At 36.2% G+C, this 21,504-nt stretch overlaps 1 protein-coding gene across 1 annotated transcript in view; it reads right to left on the bottom strand.

The window, feature by feature from the left end:
* Positions 1-10,968: 10,968 nt before the first annotated feature.
* The window catches only part of LOC119001767 (kynureninase-like), a 97,072-nt gene continuing 86,536 nt past the window's right edge, over positions 10,969-21,504 (bottom strand). The window contains 2 exon segments of the mRNA XM_037067272.1: positions 10,969-11,649; positions 14,336-14,566. Of these exon segments, the coding sequence (XP_036923167.1) occupies positions 11,515-11,649; positions 14,336-14,566 (366 nt within the window). The 3' untranslated portion in view covers positions 10,969-11,514.

Raw genomic sequence — 21,504 nt, 5'->3', positions numbered from 1 at the left:
ACAGTGCAATCTCAGACCTTTGACAGTTCTCGACACATCCAATCCTTCCAGTTTTGACTTTTCTTCCTTGTACTATTTATCACTTAATTCCTGGTCGTTTCATGGTTTTCTCTTTAATGCTAGTCTATATCACCTTATTTTTTGCTATTCTTTATTTACTAAACATGATCTCATTTTCTGTTTATGAACACAGCACCTAGTTCAGAAATTGGCACATAGTATATATTTTTTGAGAATCCAATACATTTAAAATTTTCGATCTCTAAGGAGCATTTCTCCTTTGGCTTAATATTGACAACTTGAATTATATGTACTTAATGTCAGTCAATTCAGTGTTGAGCTTCTAAACACTGCTAGAAGGAAATTACTAATTTCCTTCTAAATTGTAGGATATTAAATTAATTGAAGCAATTTTATGAATTTTATTTTTCAAGAGTTTGCTGCACTATTTTCCTCTGTCTAGGAGACTTTTTCCTCTTTCTCTCTCCCTTTTGATGTATAGGGCCATTTAATTCCTCCGTGCATTTCTGGAAAACTAAAACCCCAAATCTAAGCCTTTTGAACCTCTAGTCACATGAGTATTTGAAAGAACGGTACTTAAGGGAAATAGAAAATGACACTTTTCCCCTCATCTTTTGAAGACAAAACAACCCACTCCACTTCAGTTCTACCAAAAGAGATCCCCAGCTCATTTTCCTTAGCAAAAGCTTTAAAGTGTAAAAAGCTCATCAAACATCTTTTCCTCTGAGACAATGTCATCGGAGTTCAAAGGATGTACACAGCTCTGCAAAACTGCTGTCTTGTTTCAGTGATGAGGGTTTGGCTTTCATTTCATGTTTGACTCCAAGGAAATCAAATATGTTTTTATGTACACTATGCCTATAACTAAGTCAGGAAATTAGGAGAAATGGTCTATTTCTGCAGACAGCTGAGGGAAGTGTGAAGGTAGAAGTTTCCAGTTAAAAAAGTAATCCTGAAATGACTTCTTAACTAGGTTATGTTTTCACTCAAGATATGCTTGTTTATTAAATCAGAAAATATATATTTACCCCTCCACAAAATGCACAAATCCTATACTGTTGTTCTTAGAACTATTGTTGTATTCCCATGGTTAGCTCTTTAGAAAACCTTTACTGGCTGACTAGAAGGATATGGGTAATGCTTGTTTTCTTGCATATTTTTCTCCAAATATGTTCAAAACTTTTGCACCACAATGATTAGCAATTTTTTGTTAAAGAAAATTTTTAGTTTCATCCAAGGACCTGCTAAATTGGAGTTTCTGGACATGAACACAGAAAATCTTCACTGAAAAAATCCTATGACATGCACTTTTATTTCAGAATGGTTAATTCTTTCAATATAGTAATACTCAATACATTATACTTAAGCTATAATACATTAGTTTTCATATGCATTCAAAAACAACCTGCAGATAATATGAAATAAACTATATCTTTGTGATAGAAGATGAAGGACTAATAACCTCCTCACTCAAATTCAGTTATAACCATTTAGCATGGCTATTGGGCAAATTCATTTACTTTTCCAGAATAAAAATGTACTTGTAAATATTTTTTCTCTGTAAGTTCACACACAGTATGCATAAAATAAAAATGTTAAGATAATGTTACCTGTAAGCCCTACAGGTAAAAGTATTCCCCAAAATGACATATTAGGAGTAACTTTGTTTTTATATGAGCTATTTATTCATTTTAACCTCAAATATTATATTATACTAATGTTTAGAAGAATTAACTCTTTATATGTTCTGATCAAACATAAGTACATAGTTTTAGAATGATGAGGGTTGACTCCCTGACCGTTCAATACATTTTATTAAAATTCTTTTAGTATCAGATGAGGTCTGACCAGGCATAAAGCAAAGTGAAGAAAATATCAAAATTTGACTTGATTACTTATGCTAGTCTAATGACTTTCAGTTTAATTTGTAATGTCTAAGTTTTGTGAACACTCTCAAGTAAACTAATATTAACACTATTTTAAAAAGGTAATTTGAGCACCTTGAAGAATGTTATAAGTTTAAGAATCTATCAGTGTGATCGAGGGACTATTCTATTGGTGTCTATTTGCTACATTTTAGTTTATAATAAGGAGAGTATTGTCAGTAAACAATAAATTACAGATTAAAGTCTAAAAAATAAGTTATTCAGAATTTAAATTTTTTGTATAGACCTAATTAGCATTGATTAATTATACTGATAAAATTATTTCACAGTACATATAACATATATTTGTTTTGTTTTTAAGATTTATTTATTTATTTATCTTTAGAGGGGAAGGGAAGGAGAGAAGGAGAGAAGTATTAATGTACTTCTCGTGGTTGCCTCTCGTGAGTCCCCTGCTGGGAACTGGCCTGCAGCCCAGGCATGTGCCCTGACTGGGAATAATAAATATTTGTTTATCAACAAATTTTTTAGCATTATGACAAATAGATACATTTTTCTTTGCGCATTACTTTGTGTCCACTGATCTTCTTCCATGTCCTTGAGTGTGCTGTTATTTCCTTCTAGAGGCCTTTATTCTAGCTGTCTGCTCAGCCTCAGAGACTCTGCATCCACCCTTCACTCAGCTCCCACGATTCCCATAGTTATTCCCAACAGCATTGAGTCTTTCTCTAGTTTCCCAGAATTGCATGCAGCTGCCCTTTACAGTTGTTAGATAATTCTGCTGCCCAAGCTCAATCTTGCTGTTTTGTCTTTTTTGGGGAACTGCTCTGCCTGGTTTCAGGAGTTGTAACTGCCCCCATAGATAAGGCTGAGTGAACAACCTCCCAACTGTGAGCCACTAAGAAGACAAAGGCAGCAGCGCTGTTTCTGCTTCTGCTTCATCCCCTGCTCCCAATGCTTGGTCAGTTAGTCAGAGATGGGTAAGACCCCTCAGAGGCAGGGCAACCTAAGCCGGACACTATCACTTGGGAGGCCTTTAAAAAAGGACTTGGGGCTGTAGCAAAGAGGGAGTGATGAACCCTCACCCCCCAGCTATTCTGACATAGCCTGAGTCCCCATTTCTGTCTGGGAGAAGCACTTCCCGGCTCTAATCCACTTAAGCCTAAAAACCTATGACTGAGAAGATGGTGCAGCTCTTTGCTAGCTAGAGCAGGTTCCAGGTGATCAGGCCTAAGGAAGAATATGTAAAATCCTGTGAAACCTGCTTTGTTTAGAATGTTCTCATTTAAATAGGATCCAAGCAAGAAGTTTGATCCTCAAAGTTTTATGGCTCTTTAGCTATCTGACCCTAACTGAGAATAAGCCTTCATAGTTCTTTGAATACTATCTATTGTTTGATCCTTACCTGTATTCTTGTGCAAAATGAATCCAATAAAAGCCTATTGAGGAAAAAGCTCTTGGTCCTTCTCCTGTGAGAGGTTGGCCACCTTTCCTCCCCAAGAAGATCATGTCTTGGCAGTTTTATTTCTATTCATGGTGGACAGGGCACTTGCGGGCAAAGTTGCCCCCACAGTCTATCTCTTATTATGCAAAACTTGTTTGTTTGCTTTACGGATTGACTGCTGTCTCCATCTCTTTTCCTTCTCATTTTATTTATTTGTAGAGCAAAATCTAAGTCAAGGTAAATGGGATCCAAAGAATAACAAATCATGTGAAAAATAGGCTTGTACTACAGTGAAATTAACGACAGGGGTTATCCTGTCTATCCTGTCATTCACCCAGCTAGAAGTTCTGAAACACTCATCTACCAACTGAATCCAAATCAGTGTTGGTGTCATCTGTGGTTTGGTGCCACCTCATGGCACTTGGTTACTTCAGCTTATAGATGGGTGGCATTATGGGTTTTGTGGCTGCCTAAACTTCCTGTTTAGTAGTGGTAAGTTCAGAAGTCTTGTAGTTACTCTCTAGTTAGTTGGGAGCTGGGTTATTTCCATCAGCCTGATCTAGTAAGAATTGGACAGAAAACTACTGGGAATGTAGAACACACCCTGTCTCCTGACTCAGGGTTGCTTCTGCTTGTCCACTGCCTGATCTCCCCTAAAAAGAAGAAAGAATGTTTACTCTCTAATGAGAGGTTGAATTGTGAAGAACCATAAAATACTATTCTATTTATATCTGATTCTGATTTGTTGCAAGGTTTTACTATACTTAAACTACATTTCTCATTTTCTGCTATACAACTTATTTAAGATTATATTTTAGGTAATTTATTTGGCCCAAAGACTATGAACAAATCCAAAAGGCAAAGAGAATTTTCAAAATATTTAACGAATAGTAAGGCGCACACATTGACAAAGTGATTATTCATAGTAATAGGTATTGCCCGTAAATGGCAAGTACAGCCTTGCCTCCATACTGGCTGAGGGCTAGTCATGCCCCCAAAGCAATGCTGCACACTCAAATTGACAGAACAATGTAAGGCCAACAGCTCACTTCTCAGATTCTCTTCTTGAATCATAGTGTTCCTTGAGTTAAGGAACTCTGGTCTGAATGGTCTCAGGATATTAACAACTATAGTCATGATGAACAGTTATTACTGAAATACTTCAAATGTTATGAAGAATTACAGGAAACTAAAAGACATCTGGGTTTATTTTCTTCCTTTGTTTTATGTTTTACATGTAATTTAATTAACTAGTCTTGCAAGATTAGTGTTTCCTTTTCAATAGTATATCAACTTAGTGTAAACTAAACAGGATTTTGCTGCCCCATCTGACAATGAAATTCCAAGTTTCAATCACATTACAAATTGATCTCTAAAATACAAAGCGGTGACCTCATTTATTTCAGAAGTAGGGGGCCCTATCAACCCTACCGAAAGACTACTATCATTGACCATTCACATATTAGTATGTATGCCCTCAGCTTCCTTGTTCTCTAACATGGAACTGAGACTACAAGAGTCCTTACCTGGAGATGAAGCCCACATATTAGAGGTCCTTGGTATGGTTTTATCCCAGCAGTACTCTTCCTTGAGAGTGACAAGTCCACAGGACCGGGAACATATACCCAACTGAAGTTGTTTCTGTGGCCTCCTAGACATATACAAGCACCGAAGACTTGGGAATTTCCTGCCCAAAGAGCCCTGAGCCTGCTTACAGTTATTATTGAAGCTTCTTCACTACTTCATCTTTCCAAGGGTTGACCACACTGCCAGGTGCATGCATCACTAGACCCTGGGCTTAGCTGAGGAGGAGCTGTTTGGGGGAGAGAGTTAGGTGAGGCTAGAGATGAATGCCATGAGGTTCCTCCAGCTATGGGATGGAAGGGAGAGAGAGCAAGGCTCAAATTGAAGACCAAGGTAAGGGGTTTGGCTCTCCTGCACCCTTATTTCAGAGTGGACTCCAAGGAGTGCAAGAATTCACACTTTGAATTTGGTTTGCAAGGTTATTGTAGAAAAATAGAACTAGGTAGTATTTAATAATTTGTTAACGATTTGTTTTATGACTTGTGAATATTGAGTAACATAATATGTGAAATCTGTTTGTACCTTTGCCATGGATACAGCAAATGGAAGAAGGTTTGGTAAAAGGATCATTATTTTGGTGCCAGAGCTCTGAGGTCAATGTGGTATTTCAGTGGAGGGTTTTGGAGCTATAAAGGCCTGTGCACCATAGTTAAAAGATAGATAAGAAAAGTGTCCAGAACTTATTCATTGGGTTCATTAAACATAATGTGAATATATCATGGGATTGACATTTTCCTAGATCTGTGATACAGATATCATCTTGTTCATTAGGGCACAGACATAGGCAAATGAACTTTGATATATTTCCAAACAGTTCCTCTTTATCTTCTTTCTTGCAATTTTAGACAATACCAACTGCTGTCTACTTCTACTCCTAAGTGCCTGCTCTTTTTTTTAAAAGAAAGAAGCTCAAGAGAGAAGTTGGCAAATGGAGATTTGAGTCACAATAGATTGAGGCACAAAAAATAAATTGAGGCACATAACTAGAATTAATTGATCAATATGATGAAGGTTGACCAAGTCCAATCCAAAGATAAAATGCACAGGAGGTCTCTGCAACTCAGGCAGAAACCTGAAACTATGGAAGAGGAACAGAATGGGAATAGATGAAATGGAACATAAAAAATATTTTCTGAAGTTAAGTAATAGTCAATCAAGTTGTATGCATGTAGATTTCATCATGGTGTGTTTATAAAATACTTTTCCTTGCACTGTAGACTGATTCTCTGATGCAAAAGACCTTGTGATCTCTTTAGCAGTCTGCAACATAAGGAGAGACTTGACTCGCCAATCTGACTGCCTCCCTAGAGCCCAAATGACATACAGCATCTGAGTAATTAAACAACATTAAGATGTAAGCAAGCAAACTTTTAGTGTTTAAACATTTTTTACTAACATTAAAAACATCTAGGCAGTCAAATAAATATTAGATGTTTTGGTGGACTCTGAGGTGTTTTGCGCCTATTATTAAGATATTTTACAGAAGAAATATCTAATGATGTTCTTCCTATTAGACTAGAAACTGTTATTTGTTAGGTTTTCTAATTTCACAAACTTTAGAGTTAGCACAAAGTATAATTTTATGACAAAATTTTATTCCATATAATTGTATTTTTAAAGAATGATATTAGGAAACAAACAAAAATGGCCCAAATGAAAGAACAGTTCAAAGCTCCAGAAAAAAAAATGCAAATAAGCAACGCAGAGATACCCAACCTATCAGATGTACAGTTCAAAACACCGGTTATCTGCCCTGGCTGGCGTAGCTCAGTGGATTGAGCGCGGGCCTGTGAACCAGACGATTGCGGTTCGATTCTCAGTCAGGGAACATGCCTGGGTTGCATGCCGGTTCCTTGCAGGCTAACTACCAGCAGGGGACACACAAAAGGCAACCATACATTGATGTTTCTCTCCCTCTCTCCTTCCCCTCTAAAGATAAATAAATAAATAAAATCTTAAAAAAAAAAAAAAAAAAAACACCGGTTATCAGGATGCTTCAGGAACTCACTGGGTACTTAAACAGCATAAAAAAGACCCAGGCAGCAATAAAGATTGCATTATGTGAAATTTAAAAAAATCTATAGGGAACCAACAGTGATGGGGAGGAAACCAGGGCTTAAATAAATGGTTAGGATGAGAAAGAAGAATTAAACATCCAACCACAGAATGAAGAAACAAGAATTCAGAAAAAATAAAGAGAGACTTAGGAACCTCCAGGACATCTTTAAATGTTCCAACATCCAAATCATAGGGGTCCCAGAAAGAGAAGAGAAAGACCAAGAAATTTAAAACTTGTTTGAAACAATAATGAATGAAAATTTCCCCAATATGGCAAAGGAGATAGACTTTTAGGAATTCCAGGAAGCTCAGAGAGTTCCAAAGAAGTTGGACCCAAGGAAGAACACACCAAGGTGCATCATAATTACATTAGCCAAGATTAAAGATAAGGAGAGAATCTAAAAAGCAGCAAGAGAAAAGGAGAGAGTTACCTATAAAGGACCATGAGACTATGAGTTGATTTCTCAAAAGAAACCTTACAGGCAAGAAAGGGCTGGAAAGAAGTATTCCAAGTCATAAAATGACAAGGCAAGGACCTACATCCAAAATTGCTCTATTAAAAAAAAAGTTTTCATTTAGAATGGAAGGGCAGATAAAGTGCTTCTCAGATAAGGTCAAGTTAAAGTAGTTCATCATCACCAAGCCTTTATTATGTGAAATGTCAAGGGACTTATCTAAGAAAAAGAAAAAGATCAAAACTATGAAGAGTAAAATGATGGCAAACTAAAAACTATCAACAAATGAACCTAAAAAACAAAAGCAAAAACAAACTAAGCAAACAACTATAACAGGAACAGAATCGGAGATATAGAGATCACATGGAGGTTTATCAGTGGGGCAGTGGGAGAGGTAGAGAGGGGGAAAAGTTACAGAGAATAAGTAGCATAAATCATAGGTAGAAAACCGAGAGGGGGAGGTTAAGAATAGTATAGGAAATAAAGAAGCCAAAGAACTTTGATGTTACACTGGAAGAAATATAGTGTCTTAGTGAAAAAATGAAAGTGTTGTATGTATAAATCAGCCACTGCAAAATATATTAGCTACACTTAATGAAAGTTTAAATGCAGGATCTAGTTTTTACTTTTAGTCTTTCGCATATTGTTTGAGTCATTATTTAAAACTGAATACAGAGACAAAGAGAACTTAGAAATGCATACCTCAGAGTATTGGCAAGTACTCAGCTCCTGAGGTAAATGTCAGAGAAAAGAGACAAGATCTGATGAACTCTGTTGGTGAAATACTGAATTGCTGTTGAATGGAATTATAAGTGTTACTGAGATAATGCTTCATCCTGAAGCAAAATAACTGTTATGTCATTTATTTGCTATATAAATTTTGGCTCAGTAGTTTTCAAATATTACTCTCAAAGTAATTTAAGACAGTAGGACCACAATGTGCTGTCCAGTTCGCTCTTCTGCCATAATGTCTCAGGTTAGACATTGCCCAGGAAGTAATATGTTTTACTTCCACTGGGTCCTTATCTCCCCCCGCCCCAGCAAGTTATAGCAACATATGTTTTCACTTTCCTCAGTGTCTTTTCTGCTAATATGATGGCTTGTGAATTTAAAATCCTGTTCTGTTATTGTGACTTCAAAGCCTTAAAACTGCAATTGAATGAAGTAGTTCATCTGTCATTATTCAAATGTGAAGCAATTATGATGAAATAAAGATAAAATTCCATTGAGAAACAGTCCAATCAATTTTCACTTGTATTTAACTAGAAACATAAAATGATGCTTAGAAGAGTAAGTTAGGCAATAAAGCTGAAGAATCAAAAAGCATGAATTACTGATCTATAACCAAGTTATTGTGGAGGTTTGAGGGCGTGGTGATAAAATGTGAAAGTTTGGTGCATGGTAAAAAAAACAAAACAAAACAAAAGCCAGAAAAAAAAACCCATATTATATAAATGATCAAAATAGTACCTAACCCCATGTTGCCTAGCAGAAATTGTAGAATATCTGTTTTTAATAAGTATCCCACCTAGTTTATAAAATTCAATGAATCCATATGACTTTTAGTGATTTTATAAAATATGCTAAATACAGTAAAAAACATGTAGCATAATACCAAATTATTTTTTATATTTTTAATTCTGACTGAGCATTTTGCATTCCTTCATTTGTACCAATTTCACAATTTCATAATGCTCTGCTATCTTTAACTTTAATATTTCATTTTATATGTATAAATTTCAGTATCCCACTTGTTTAGGTCAATTAAATTGACCCAAAAGGCCATCCACTAAAATGCTCAGCTATGTTCTAGAAAGAGGTAGAAACAGAAGAAAAGCAAAACATACAGCATTATATCATATAAGAATTTTTTAAATGTGTTTAACTATTCTTCCATTCACTTGGCATAATTTTATTAAAATATTTCTACATTAATCTTAAGTTCGCATGCTATTAAAACTCATATAAGCATAATGTTCCGCTTTTATTTATCATGATTTATTATTATATTTTGCTCCACATATATAATTTCTAATAAAAGAAGAACCAACTTAAAGTGGTCTCAGTTACCTGAACTTTATTACATTAATCAATAATAAATATTAAGACTAAGTCCAATATTTCAAATAAATGAGCCCTCCATGAATGCCTACTATGTTCTATATCTCTGCCTAATACCGAGGCAAATGTATTAAATGGGGATAAAAATAGAGATGTACACAACTGCAATGAAAACCCAAATAAAGGAGTACTCAAATTTTGCCATACGTATTTAGATATGGTTCTTGTAGCTCTGCTATAGGAGATAAGAATGATGCCCATCAGCTAGGATTGTCTGAACAAGTTCAGACGTAGCTGAGACTTGAAGGACAAGTAGAGTGTAACCAGGGGATGAGGCATGAGAAATGTTATCTAAACAGACAATGGCAAATTCAATAAAAAAAAGAGAAAACATGGTGACTTCTGATTGAAGAGCATTTTGAAGAAGCAGGTTAAAGGTGAAATATGAGGCCTGAGGGGATGCCAGAGCCCAGATAGATTCTGTCCCCAAGTGCCTGGAAATAGGGACAGTTTAAAAAAGGTATCCAACCAGAACCCATCTACCTGTTATGGAAATCCAGCAGGGCTGAGAGCAACTAAAGTTTTCATAGTGGATAAGGAAGGTCCCCAGATTTGGGATAGAGGTTGAGTGAGGGAGCAATCATTTCCTAATTCTAATCTTCAATCCACTTATCATGGGGTAACTTATTTTACTGTTTTAGTGACAGAGTAACATCAAATGTCTTTTATCAGGGAGAGTTCCCATTTAAAAGAAAGAAAATATGATAACTTTATATAAGAGATATCCTTGAAAAATGATTCAGAACCCAAGATTGGGTGGAAAAATTAATTTACTGTGTTCCAAACAACCATTATAGCAATAAGATAAAATATAGTAATAAATATCAGATCTCACCTTTAGCAGGAAGATAAACAACAAAACAAACAAGCAAGCAAATCAAAACAAAAATACTGGTAGAGAACAGGGGGACAGTGACCAGAGGGGAGAGGGGAGGTAATTTCAGGGGAAAAAGGGGAAGGATTTACAGGAACAAATATAAAGGATACATGGACAACAACTGAGAAGGGTGGAAAGGGAGGGAGGTGGGGAGGATGGGGGGTGGGATGGGATGGGAGTAATAGACAGAAAACTGTACTTGAACAATAATTAAATTAAAAAACTAATATATATATATAAAACTAATATATATATGTAAAACTAATATATATATATATATCAGATCACAGGTGAATAATTTATGAAGCTTTTGTTTTTGTTATATATATAATTTTAAATTGGAACTAAGATAATATCTATTCATTATGAGAATTATGCTAATATCAAGGGTGGTAATGGGAAAGGATGGTAATGGGAAAGAATGGCCAATGGCAATTGTGAGAAATAGTTGATTGAAAATGGACTTTTCTTTCACAGATGTTAAAATATTATTAAAAAGTATATACTAAATTAAATAAAATAAGGAATACACACACACCAATACTGATTTCTGTTATTAGATATATTTTTTAGCATGGACTGGGGCCAAAAACATTTGAAGGCCTCTGCCTTAGAAAGAGTATTTCCTGTTCCTTAACTTAAAGGTGATAGAGTATTGCAAAATCATATGTATATCAGACTGTTCAACTGTGGTTCTTATAAAAAAAGTCTTTGGGAAATTAAAACTAAAGTAATATTTATAAAATTGACATAAAATTCATATCTATTATTAAATAGTCAAGTTATAATTTACATCAATAAAAATATTTCACTTACCATGAAATGTACCAGCTAAACAAGATTGTGAACATAATATTTGGACCACTGAGGACCTTCATCCACAAAACACCAGGAAATTAGCCATAAATTTCTCAGGGACATAGACTCATAAAAGTTGTATCAGATTTTTTGTAAAGTATACAATTTATTGCTAGCCATGTGTGGTAAGTTTTTACTTCTAATAATTAAAATGAATAAAAATAATGAAATAATCACAGAAGCTTTCAATATTCATTTGCTTAATTTGCTCTAAACACTGCTATTTTTTTCTTCTGTAGCATCAAGTACAGCATTAAGCAGACTGGTAAATTTATAAACATCATGGAAAGAATTGTAGAGAGGAACTGGGGCCACTCGAATGCCATTTGGTTCCCGCTTGTCACACTGTGGGGGTAAAGTAAAGTCACAACAGTTAGCATTATTCTCATAATGAATATTTGAATTAAAAACAAACTTATATGTAGTAGTTATATTGATTTCACTTTAGTTAAAATATAGTGTTTCTTGTTGTTTGAAACCCTCCTTTTAATTACAACTAAAATATTAATGGGTTATTATAGAATATGCAAAAGTACTTTCTGAAGTTACTCAGCAATCATTTTTTAAATTTATATTTATTTATTTATAGAGAAGGAAAAAGATAGGGATGGAAACATCAATGTGTAGTTGCCTCTCATGTGGTCCCTACTGAGGACTTGGCCTGCAACTCAGGCATGTGTGTGCCCTGACCGGGAATTGAACCTACTACCCTTTGGTTTGCAGGCCCACATTCAATCCACTGAGCTATACAAGCCAGGGGGCAGCAGTCATTTTCTTTATGCATTTAATGGAGCATATAAATGATTTGTCTGTGGGGAGACTCTGGGGAGCCTGGAATCTTTTAAATGAATTTAAATGAATGAGTACTGGACACTATTCTGGAAAGGTTTAGACAATTATCCTTGCAGTGATTTCTCTAATTTTTGATCTTGCAGGAAAGGAGCTGACTGAATTCCTAGCATGGGCCCTGAGAAGAAAATTCATTTGATATAAACATTGAAAAAAATTACCTGCTGAGATGGACTGCCCAAGATGAACAAAGGGCCTGATTTTTAGATAAGAGTCTACTGACCATTAGTGGACTGGGGTTCTTCACACAAAGTACTTGGTACACCAAGAAACACTTCAGATTAAACTCCTGGCTCCCTGAAGTTTATTTATGCTATCTGAATCAACAACTGGGGGGAAAACCCTGGTTTTACCTTTCTACCAACAGAATGAGACCTGGCCAATCCACTTAGAATAGCACAATTTGTATCCTTATTTTAACCTTCACTGACCAATCAGAACTGCACAATTTGAATACTTTATTTACATAAAATGGACATAATTGGAAACCCAGGTGGAAACTTTCACTATAGAAGGCAGCCTCTCCTTTGTCAGGGAATTGGAGAACACAATTTAGATTAATAACTGGACCTGTATTCCCAGGCTATATCTCCTTCTGCTCAAATAAATATTTTTATTATTTATTACACTGTAAAATTAATTTTGGTTTATACTGAGACTGCTGAAATATTATGAAATGGGCCAAGAGAAGTTGGCCGAGCCTGAAGATCATCACAACTATCTTAAGAAATATCCACTACAGGCTAGACAGCATAGTAAATGGTTTATGTGTGTAGGTCCATTTAATTCCCATAACAACTTCTTGAAGAAAGTTTACAAGGTCTGTCCAGAAAAAGCCCAACTATTGTTAGTGTAACCAGAACAGTTTGCACAACATCGATGTAACCTGGCAGCCAAGGAGAGTGGACTGGAATGAGCATGTGTGAACAATGACTACTTCACTGTACTAGTCAGTGGGGGTGGTAGATGCCATTGAGTGAGCATGTGCACTGTGTGGCAGTTACATTCAATATGATTGAGCGAGCACAGCAAGAAATTCTCATCAAAGTTTGTGTTAAGCTTGAACATTCCTCTGTGGAAACTTTGGATGATTCAGAAGGCCACAGTTATGGGTAACTGGTGAGCGGCAGCTTCATCACAACAATGTGCCCACTCATGCATCACATCTTGTGAAAGGGAAGAGATTTTAGACTGTCAATGAGACTCAGAAAAATACAATGGAGCAGTTGATGGTGATTGGGAGAACTGGTGAGGCCCAAGGTACCAAACTTGAAGAGGACCGAGGCATCATTATCCTATGTAAAATGTTTCTTGTATCTACTTATTTTCAGTAAATGTCTCTGTTTCACAGCGTGAAAAAAAGTATCCAGCGTGTGGCTGGATACTTTCTGGACAACCTCAGATTTGCAACCAAAAAACAGATGTTAACTAATGTACCCAAGAGCACATAGCTTGTACACTGGAGGGACCGGTTTGGAATGCTGATATTCTGACTTGTGCTCCCAGAATCTGTGGTGGCCTCTTCTAAAGTTCTGGAGGGCCACAGGAGTGGAACGGTTCCTGGATTACATTATCACTGGAGGTAGATTTGTTATCACCTCTTTTTCCCTGAAATTATTCTGTTAACACTTACTAGCTTCTTTCAAAAGACTAAGAAGGCCATTCATGTCCAATGGTTAAAGAAATTATTTTATACAATGTTAAGACTCCTGAGATATGTCCATGTATATTTTATGACAAGTGACAATGTTGAAAATAAGTCAGTTTAATCAAACAACAAAATAAGACTGACTTCTTTTTCCTTCCATCATATTGAATTGTTCTTTAATTCTGTTTATTCAATAAATATGTATTGGGGCTCTGACTAGTAAAAACGGCTTAAGACCTATCCTAATTATGATGAAACAATATTTGCTGCTCAAGCTATAAAGTGAATAAATTACACAAAGCTGTTCTCTATATGTAAAATTTGTGGTTTCTTCTCTTTTATCTGAGATGACAGATCTTTGTGTCTTTCAAGTAGCAAGTGCTGAATATTTAGTTGGCACTTAATTTATCCTTACTAACTGTCTGATTGATGTGAAATAACAAACAACAATGAATAAACCAAATAATCCAGATTTTGTACCTAATGTGCAATGCATGGAAAAAACCTAGTAGTAGAAGCAAGACATATACTTACAACCACGCCTCTTTTTTCTAGTTCTTGAAATACACGTGTTATTGGAACAGAAAACGATAATGTTAGCTGGCAGCCACGATCCTCGATATTGGACGGCGTAATTATGTTCACAAGAGGTTTCTTGGTTTCTGCTTTATCTTTGCCATAGTAATGCTTAATCATGTATTCCAGATAACCAGTAAGCAAAATAGACTTTCTTCTCAATGCTTTCATAGTTGCTTTGTTAAAGATCTGTAGAACGAGAAACAGTCAGATAAACAATGTCAATCTTTTGATTTACAAAGAAGTAAAACTTAACCGTAAATCATGCATAAAACAAAAAATGACCATTTTTAATATCTCCAAAAATCATCCCATTTTAAATAGTCTTTTGTAAAAACATGTGGTCTTTTAAGTCCTTCCCTACTAAAAACAAAGCTGATAGAATGTTCCTTCAGAGTTATTTTAAATTAGCTTAGTATAATTAGTATAAGCATCCCCTAATAAATAAATTTAAGTATCATAAAATTCAAACAGTTTCTCCAAAAAACATTTGTTACAATCATAACAAAGAAGACTCTTTTTCTATTGTGATAGAAAGTTTGGCCCACAAAATGATACGATAAGAAGTATATGTGCACGCATATGTGGAAGCTGGTGTTACAAATACTATTTAGAACTGTTGGGCCAATTCCTGAATCTCTCCAGTTCAACATTAGGAAAACAAGCAGTTAAATAGTAAAGCTAAGTTTTATCAGACAAGAAAGCAAAAATGTTAGATGATACATTTATTAGTTCCGAAGCAGCAGGCTTTCTTTTTCTCCTTTGTTTTTTTCTGTTTTCCTTCGTTCATCATTCTTTTCCACTGTTAAACTATAGTACTGGTCTGAAAGCACTGCAATTCCCTGCCTGGGGTGTCTTACATTAAGATGAGTGACAAGGGCACACAATAGCTGGTGTTAGATCATTAGAGGTCAGAACAGACATGCTTTTCTAGCTTATTCCTTCAGGTCAAGTACAGTTTAAAGATACATCCTACATGGAAGAGCTGAATGAACTTCACAGAGTGTGATGCACCGGCGTGCCACTTACTGTCCCTTTAGTCTATCATGTCATGCCACAGAGCAAACACAGGATCATTGGTGATAGCTAGACTTTATAAAGTCTGTGAAAACGCTTATATCTGTACACTCCTATATGCACATATGTGTGGGCAGGCATTCTAATAAATCTCAAAAAATTGAGGCATATGTTTTCTTCATTTTTATTGCATGGAGGCTATAGATTTGGCTGAAGGAGAGGGAGTTGCAGTTTTTTTCTAACCTTTTATTTTTCCTACAAACAAAAATTTGAAAAACAAAACAATTTTTACCAACCTGGACTTTCTCATCCAGACTCACATATCCCACTGAAGACATTTGAGTTGGGTACATATATGATAGGCATTTCAATATAAACATGTTCAGAACTGGATTCCTGATATTCCTCCCAAAGTCACTTTTCCCTACAGCCCTCACCACCTCAGATTTTGACAGTTCCCTCCCTATCAGTTGCTCAGGTCCATCACTTTGGTGTCGTCCTTGACTCCTTTATTTTCCAAACAATTCACGCAAGTCCATCTGCAAAACCTGGCAGCTAAATCTTTAAAATAAGACCATTTCTAACTACCGGCTTTACCATGTCTCTGGCCTGAACTACTCATCTCCCAAAGACAGGATAGAACGGCTTCTGTCTCTCCTGCCAATCAGACCTCATGGACAATGTCCACAGCTGGAAGAAATGTCAGCTACAAGTAAAGCTGGTGTCTGTTCCAACAGGTAACAGAGAGCCCAGTGAGAAGGGCACAGTTAATGACCCCATATTCATGGTGTTTTTCCTACCATCAAAGGTCCAAAAATATTACATAAAAATTCCAGAAATAGCCAATTCATACGTTTTAAATCATACACCATTCTAAGCAGCATGATGAAGACCTTTTGCACTTCTCCTCTGGTCCAGAATGTGAGCATCTCTTTGCTCAGAGTTTCAGTGCTGTGTGTCCTGTTCCTTAGCCACCATCTTCCATATCAGACTGACGGTCATGGTATCGCGGTGCTTCTAGTCAAGCAAATTTTTGTTTTACTTAATAATGACCCCAAAATGCAAGAGTAGTGGTTCTGGCAACTCAGAAATGCAAAAGAGTTACAAATTTTATTTTTTAAGTGAATAGGTAAAAGTTCTCTTTTTAACAATGAAAGAAAAAATGGCATGTTGCAGTGCCCAAAATCTATGGTAAAAATTAGTTTGTGAAAATGTAAAAAAGAAAAGATGCTATAAAAAAGGGTGAGCACAGATATTTTGAGACCATGTTTGTATAACTTTATTAAAGTATATGAGGGGGACCCCCAGAATGGAATTCATTTACTAAAAATGGCATATTTATCCTTATATGTTTAAACTTGTCACTTTTGAAATACTCTCCATTGATGCAATATTCCTATCAAGACATTTTTTCCACTGCTCAAAAGTTGTGTACTCATCCATTTTAATGCCTTTATTGCTGCTTCTGCCATTTTCTGTTTCACCTCTTTCACCTGGGAAAGCAATCTCATTTGAGGACTTCTGTTCATCAGGTGAAACAAACAAACAAAAAAAACGTGTCTGGGGGTGAGATTAGGTGAATGGGGAGGGTGGGGCACAGGGGTCATGCTGGTTTTGGTCAAAAACTGCTGAACACTCAGCTCAGTGTGGGCAAATGCACTCATAAATTGCCCATCATGAAATAGACAAATCCATTGAAAGAGTCTTCAAAAAAAGTCACTGAAGCTGAATGCAGCCTCTCACAATGCCAGCTAGCTGATACACTGATACAGATTAGTTCCTGGAGCATTCACCTATTAGAGGAAGCCTGTACTGCATGGGGCCTACCCACCAGAAGGTAATTCTGCTTTTTTCTGGGGGGGAAGGGATGCCCACTTGTAGTTCATTTTTAATGATTTTAAAATATATTTTATTGATTACACTATTACAGTTATCCCATTTTTTCACACCTTTATTTACCTCCATCCAGCACTCTTCCACCCTCTAGCATCCTTCTCCCCAATTTGTTCATGTCCATGGGTCATACATGTAAATTCTTCGGCTTCTTCACTTCCTGTATTATTCTTACCACCCCCNCCTCTAGCATCCTTCTCCCCAATTTGTTCATGTCCATGGGTCATACATGTAAGTTCTTCGGCTTCTTCACTTCCTGTATTATTCTTACCGCCCCCCCCCCGTATATTTTGTACTACCATTTATGCTTCTATTCACTGTACCTTTTCACTCATTTCCTCCCTCCCAATCCCCAATGATAATTCCCCATGTAATCTTTATTTCTGTGATTCTGTTCCTTTTCTAGGTGTTTGCTTAGTTTGTTTTCGGTTTTTTTAGGTTCAGTTGTTGATAGCTGTGAGTTTGTTGTCATTTTACTGTTCATATTTTTTATTATCTAATTTTTTTAGGTAAGTCCCTTTAGCATTTCATATAATAAGGTCTTGGTGATGATGAACTCCTTTAACTTGACCTTATCTGGGGAGCACTTCATCTTTCCTTGCATTCTAAATGATAGCTTTGCTGGGTAGAGTAATCTTGAATGGAGGTTCTTGACTTTCATGACTTCGAATAGTGTTTCACAGCCCCTTCTTGCCTGCGAGTTTTCTTTTTAGAAATCAGCTGATAGTCTTATGGGAACTTCTTTGTAGGTAACTGTCTCCTTTTCTCTTGCTACTTTTAAGATTCTCTCCTTATCTTTAATCTTGGGTAACTTAATGATGATATGCCTTGGTATATTTGTTCCTGGATCAAAAATCTTTGGGATTCTCTGAGCTTCCTGGACTTCCCAGCAGTCTATTTTCTTCACTAGACTGGGGACGTTTTCCTTCATTATTTGTTCAAATAAATTTTCAATTCCTTGCTGCATTGCTTCTTCTTCTTCTTCTTCTTCTTCTTCTTCTTCCTCTTCCTCTTCCTCTTCCTCTTCCTCTTCTTCTCCTCCTCCTCCGTCTCATCGAACCCTCATGATTAGGATATTGTAGTGCTTAGAGTTATCCCAGAGGCTCCTAAGCCTCTCTTTATTTTTTTCTGAATTCTTGTTTCTTCATTCTGTTCTGCTTGAATGTTTATTTCTTCCTTTTGTCCCAAATCATTGACTTGGGTCCTAGTTTCCTTCCCTTCACTGTTGGTTTCCTGTATATTTTCCTTTATTTCACTTCATGTAGCCTTTATTTCTGCCTTCATTTCTTCCTACATTTTCAACCAAGCTCAATTATTTCTGTGAGCATCTTGATTGCCAGTGTTTTGACCTCTGCATTAGAGAAATTTTCTATATTCTCATCTCTTGGTTCTTCATCTGGAATTTTGATCTGTTCATTTGAGCCATATGTCTTTGTCTTGCACCTGTGACGTTGTAAGGGGCACAGTCTTAGTTATTCACCAGTGTAGGGTAATCTTCTTTGCTGTTGTGGTGCTCTCTGTGGGGGAGGGATCAGAGAGGGAACAATGCCACTTGCTTGACTCTCGCCCCACTTTCTGTTACTTCCTTCACTTCCCACAAGTGGATTATGGCCTTTCAGATGCTGATTCTTGGGTGGGTGGTTTTGTGTAGATTCTAGGACCCCGTGGGCCTCTCCAACATACTCTCCTGTGAGACTGGGAGCTTCTCCTGAAGCTGCACCCCCACAGGTTTTTACAGCCAGAGGTTTTTGAATCTTCGGTTTTCGGCACTGAGACCCTGGGTTTCAGGGTCTATCTTACTCCCAGGTACTCCTCCTCGCTTATATATGTGTGAATGTGAGCACAACCAATCCACAAGCCCGCTGCCTTGCCAGGTGTCCTCTCCACCTGTCTGCTTATTTCTGCCCACCCCCCAAACCAGTCTGGATGAATGTTTATCTTCTTGGTTTTCGGAGGTCCATGCACTTTGGTTTTGGGGTGGTTCTGCTTGTTTTCTGCTTTTAAATTGGTTATTATCCTTCTTTTGGTTGTATAAGAAAACGAAACATCTAGGCCTCCATCTTGGCCAGAATTCCCAATCTGTAATTCTTAATGTTTCAGGTAACCCCAGTTACATGGAGTTTGGTAGTAGGTATCTCTTTATCTCCTTGTTTAAGACAAAATCTAACACATTTGGCACAATAAGGACTCAAGGGCATCCTCCAAGTTTTAGAACAAGTGAGCCTGGTTCAAGAAACAGCATTCCTGTAGAGTACAGGAGCATCACCAGGCAAGATGCGGCCCACCAGTGTTTTTGGCCAGCAGGTTGGGATTCAAAAACTTAGAGGATACTTTTGAAGCTTCACTTGGGAGATTAACAATTATTTGAAGAAATTTTAATAAATAATTCTGGAAAATTGTCTGATTCTGATGTGGGCCACAGAAGATGCAGACAGGGGCAATGTGCGAAGTAGTACTTTTAATATGCATTTGTGCTCATAGGTTAGCAAGACTTTGGGGAATATTATTTAAATTCATACTTTTTATAAGAAGTTTTCCTCTTGAAGATTTATCTTGATAATTGGAAACCATTTTTATAACAAATATTTCCATTTTCACTTGCTGCTATTCTTTGTTAACAACAAAACAGCTTAAATCTAAAACTATTTTCCCCTTTATAACTAGAAGGGTAGCTGCGTTCTTAGGTTCTCTGAAAGTCTTCTCACTGAGTACAAAAGTCTCTTCTGAAACATCACATAAAACTATCGAGGTGGGCTAATAGGAGGAGTTAACAGAAAATAAAGGAAGAAATAAAGATCCTCTTTTGTTCTTTGCTTCTTGCTATTTCTGTGCTTTCAGTACTGAAATAATATTTTTAAAAACTAAAAAGTAGCTTGGAAATACTCAGTTTATAGCAAAATTATGGGCAGAGTTTCCTCTACTTGGGTTTTTCTCTCTCTCTTTTTCTTTTTTTCTTGTGTGAAACAAATACAAAACTAGAAAAATTAGATAAATTTAAACAGAAAAAATAAGCATAGCATGATGATTTCAATTGTTATATTTTTTCTATTAAAGTCTTAATAGTGGCTCCCTAATAACTTTCTGTGGCAATGCATAGAAAATTTCTTCTGACTTCCCATGTATTTTTTTGAATAGTCTAATTTTTATTTTGAAGCTATTTATTTCATTTTAAATTTATGTCCTGGAAGGATCTAAAAGTTGTGTATACAAGTATATTTCTACATACAAATTTGATCTCTCAAAGTACAATATAGATATCATTTAATTTCAAGTTAGCAATTAGAAGATGGAGGAGACCTCTGAAGTGCTGTGGTCTAAACATCTTCATTTTGAAATCTGAGGCAAAACTATTAACAAACAGTTGTCATTTTTATAAGCAGCACTTAGTGTCCCCATGAAGGGTGAGTATTTGCCAATTGGATACTATACTCTTGTGCTCTTTTACTTGACCTACTATACTTTTAAAGGTGCTGCATAAATGACTTAGAGGAACAATATAAAGAAAAAGACAGTTTGATACTGATTGTAAGGTGTTACTTTGGAAATATCGATCAAATGCATATAATGGTAAACAAAGCCATCTTAATATTTGTTTGAAAATCATACTGTAAATCTGAGATCATGGTCATGAACACTGACTCTTATGCGTAGAATCTCTCCTGCAGTTGACAGTTGGCAGTGTACAATGTATTTTGAAGAGAAGTGGGGACAACAAAGAAAAGTGGTTTTATTCACATATTCATTTCATTTACTCAAGCCTCAATTATATGCATTTTATATGCAATAACTTTTAAACAAAGTAAGTATCAGCACAGGTAATTTACTCATGCATACTCACATGGCAAAGTTAAAACCATCTAGAAAGCAGAATAGTTTACCACTAGGAAGAGAATGGGAAGCAGTGAGATGTATGAGTTTGTAACTTCAAAATTTTGCAATTTATGATGTGGAGGAAAATTTTTTTAAAAGCTTTCTTCAACATAAGATTTGATTAATTAAGTATAATTTTGGTTAGAACATAGCCTCAATAGTGAATGACTTCAGTAAGTATTTCTATGAGGCTTCAAAGAAATACTTAGGTGAGCTCTAGCTGGTGTGACTCAGTGGATTGAGTGTCAGTCTAAGAACTAAAGAGTTATCAATTTGATTCCCAGTCAGTACACATGTCTGGGTTGCAGGCCAGGTCCTCAGTAGTGTGTGAGTGAGAGGCACTGACA

Source organism: Sturnira hondurensis, unplaced genomic scaffold, assembly GCF_014824575.4.
Source record: "Sturnira hondurensis isolate 20B ecotype Veracruz unplaced genomic scaffold, ASM1482457v3 Scaffold0017172, whole genome shotgun sequence".
NCBI lineage: Eukaryota > Metazoa > Chordata > Mammalia > Chiroptera > Phyllostomidae > Sturnira > Sturnira hondurensis.
This window is presented reverse-complemented; position numbering and strand designations above follow the sequence as displayed.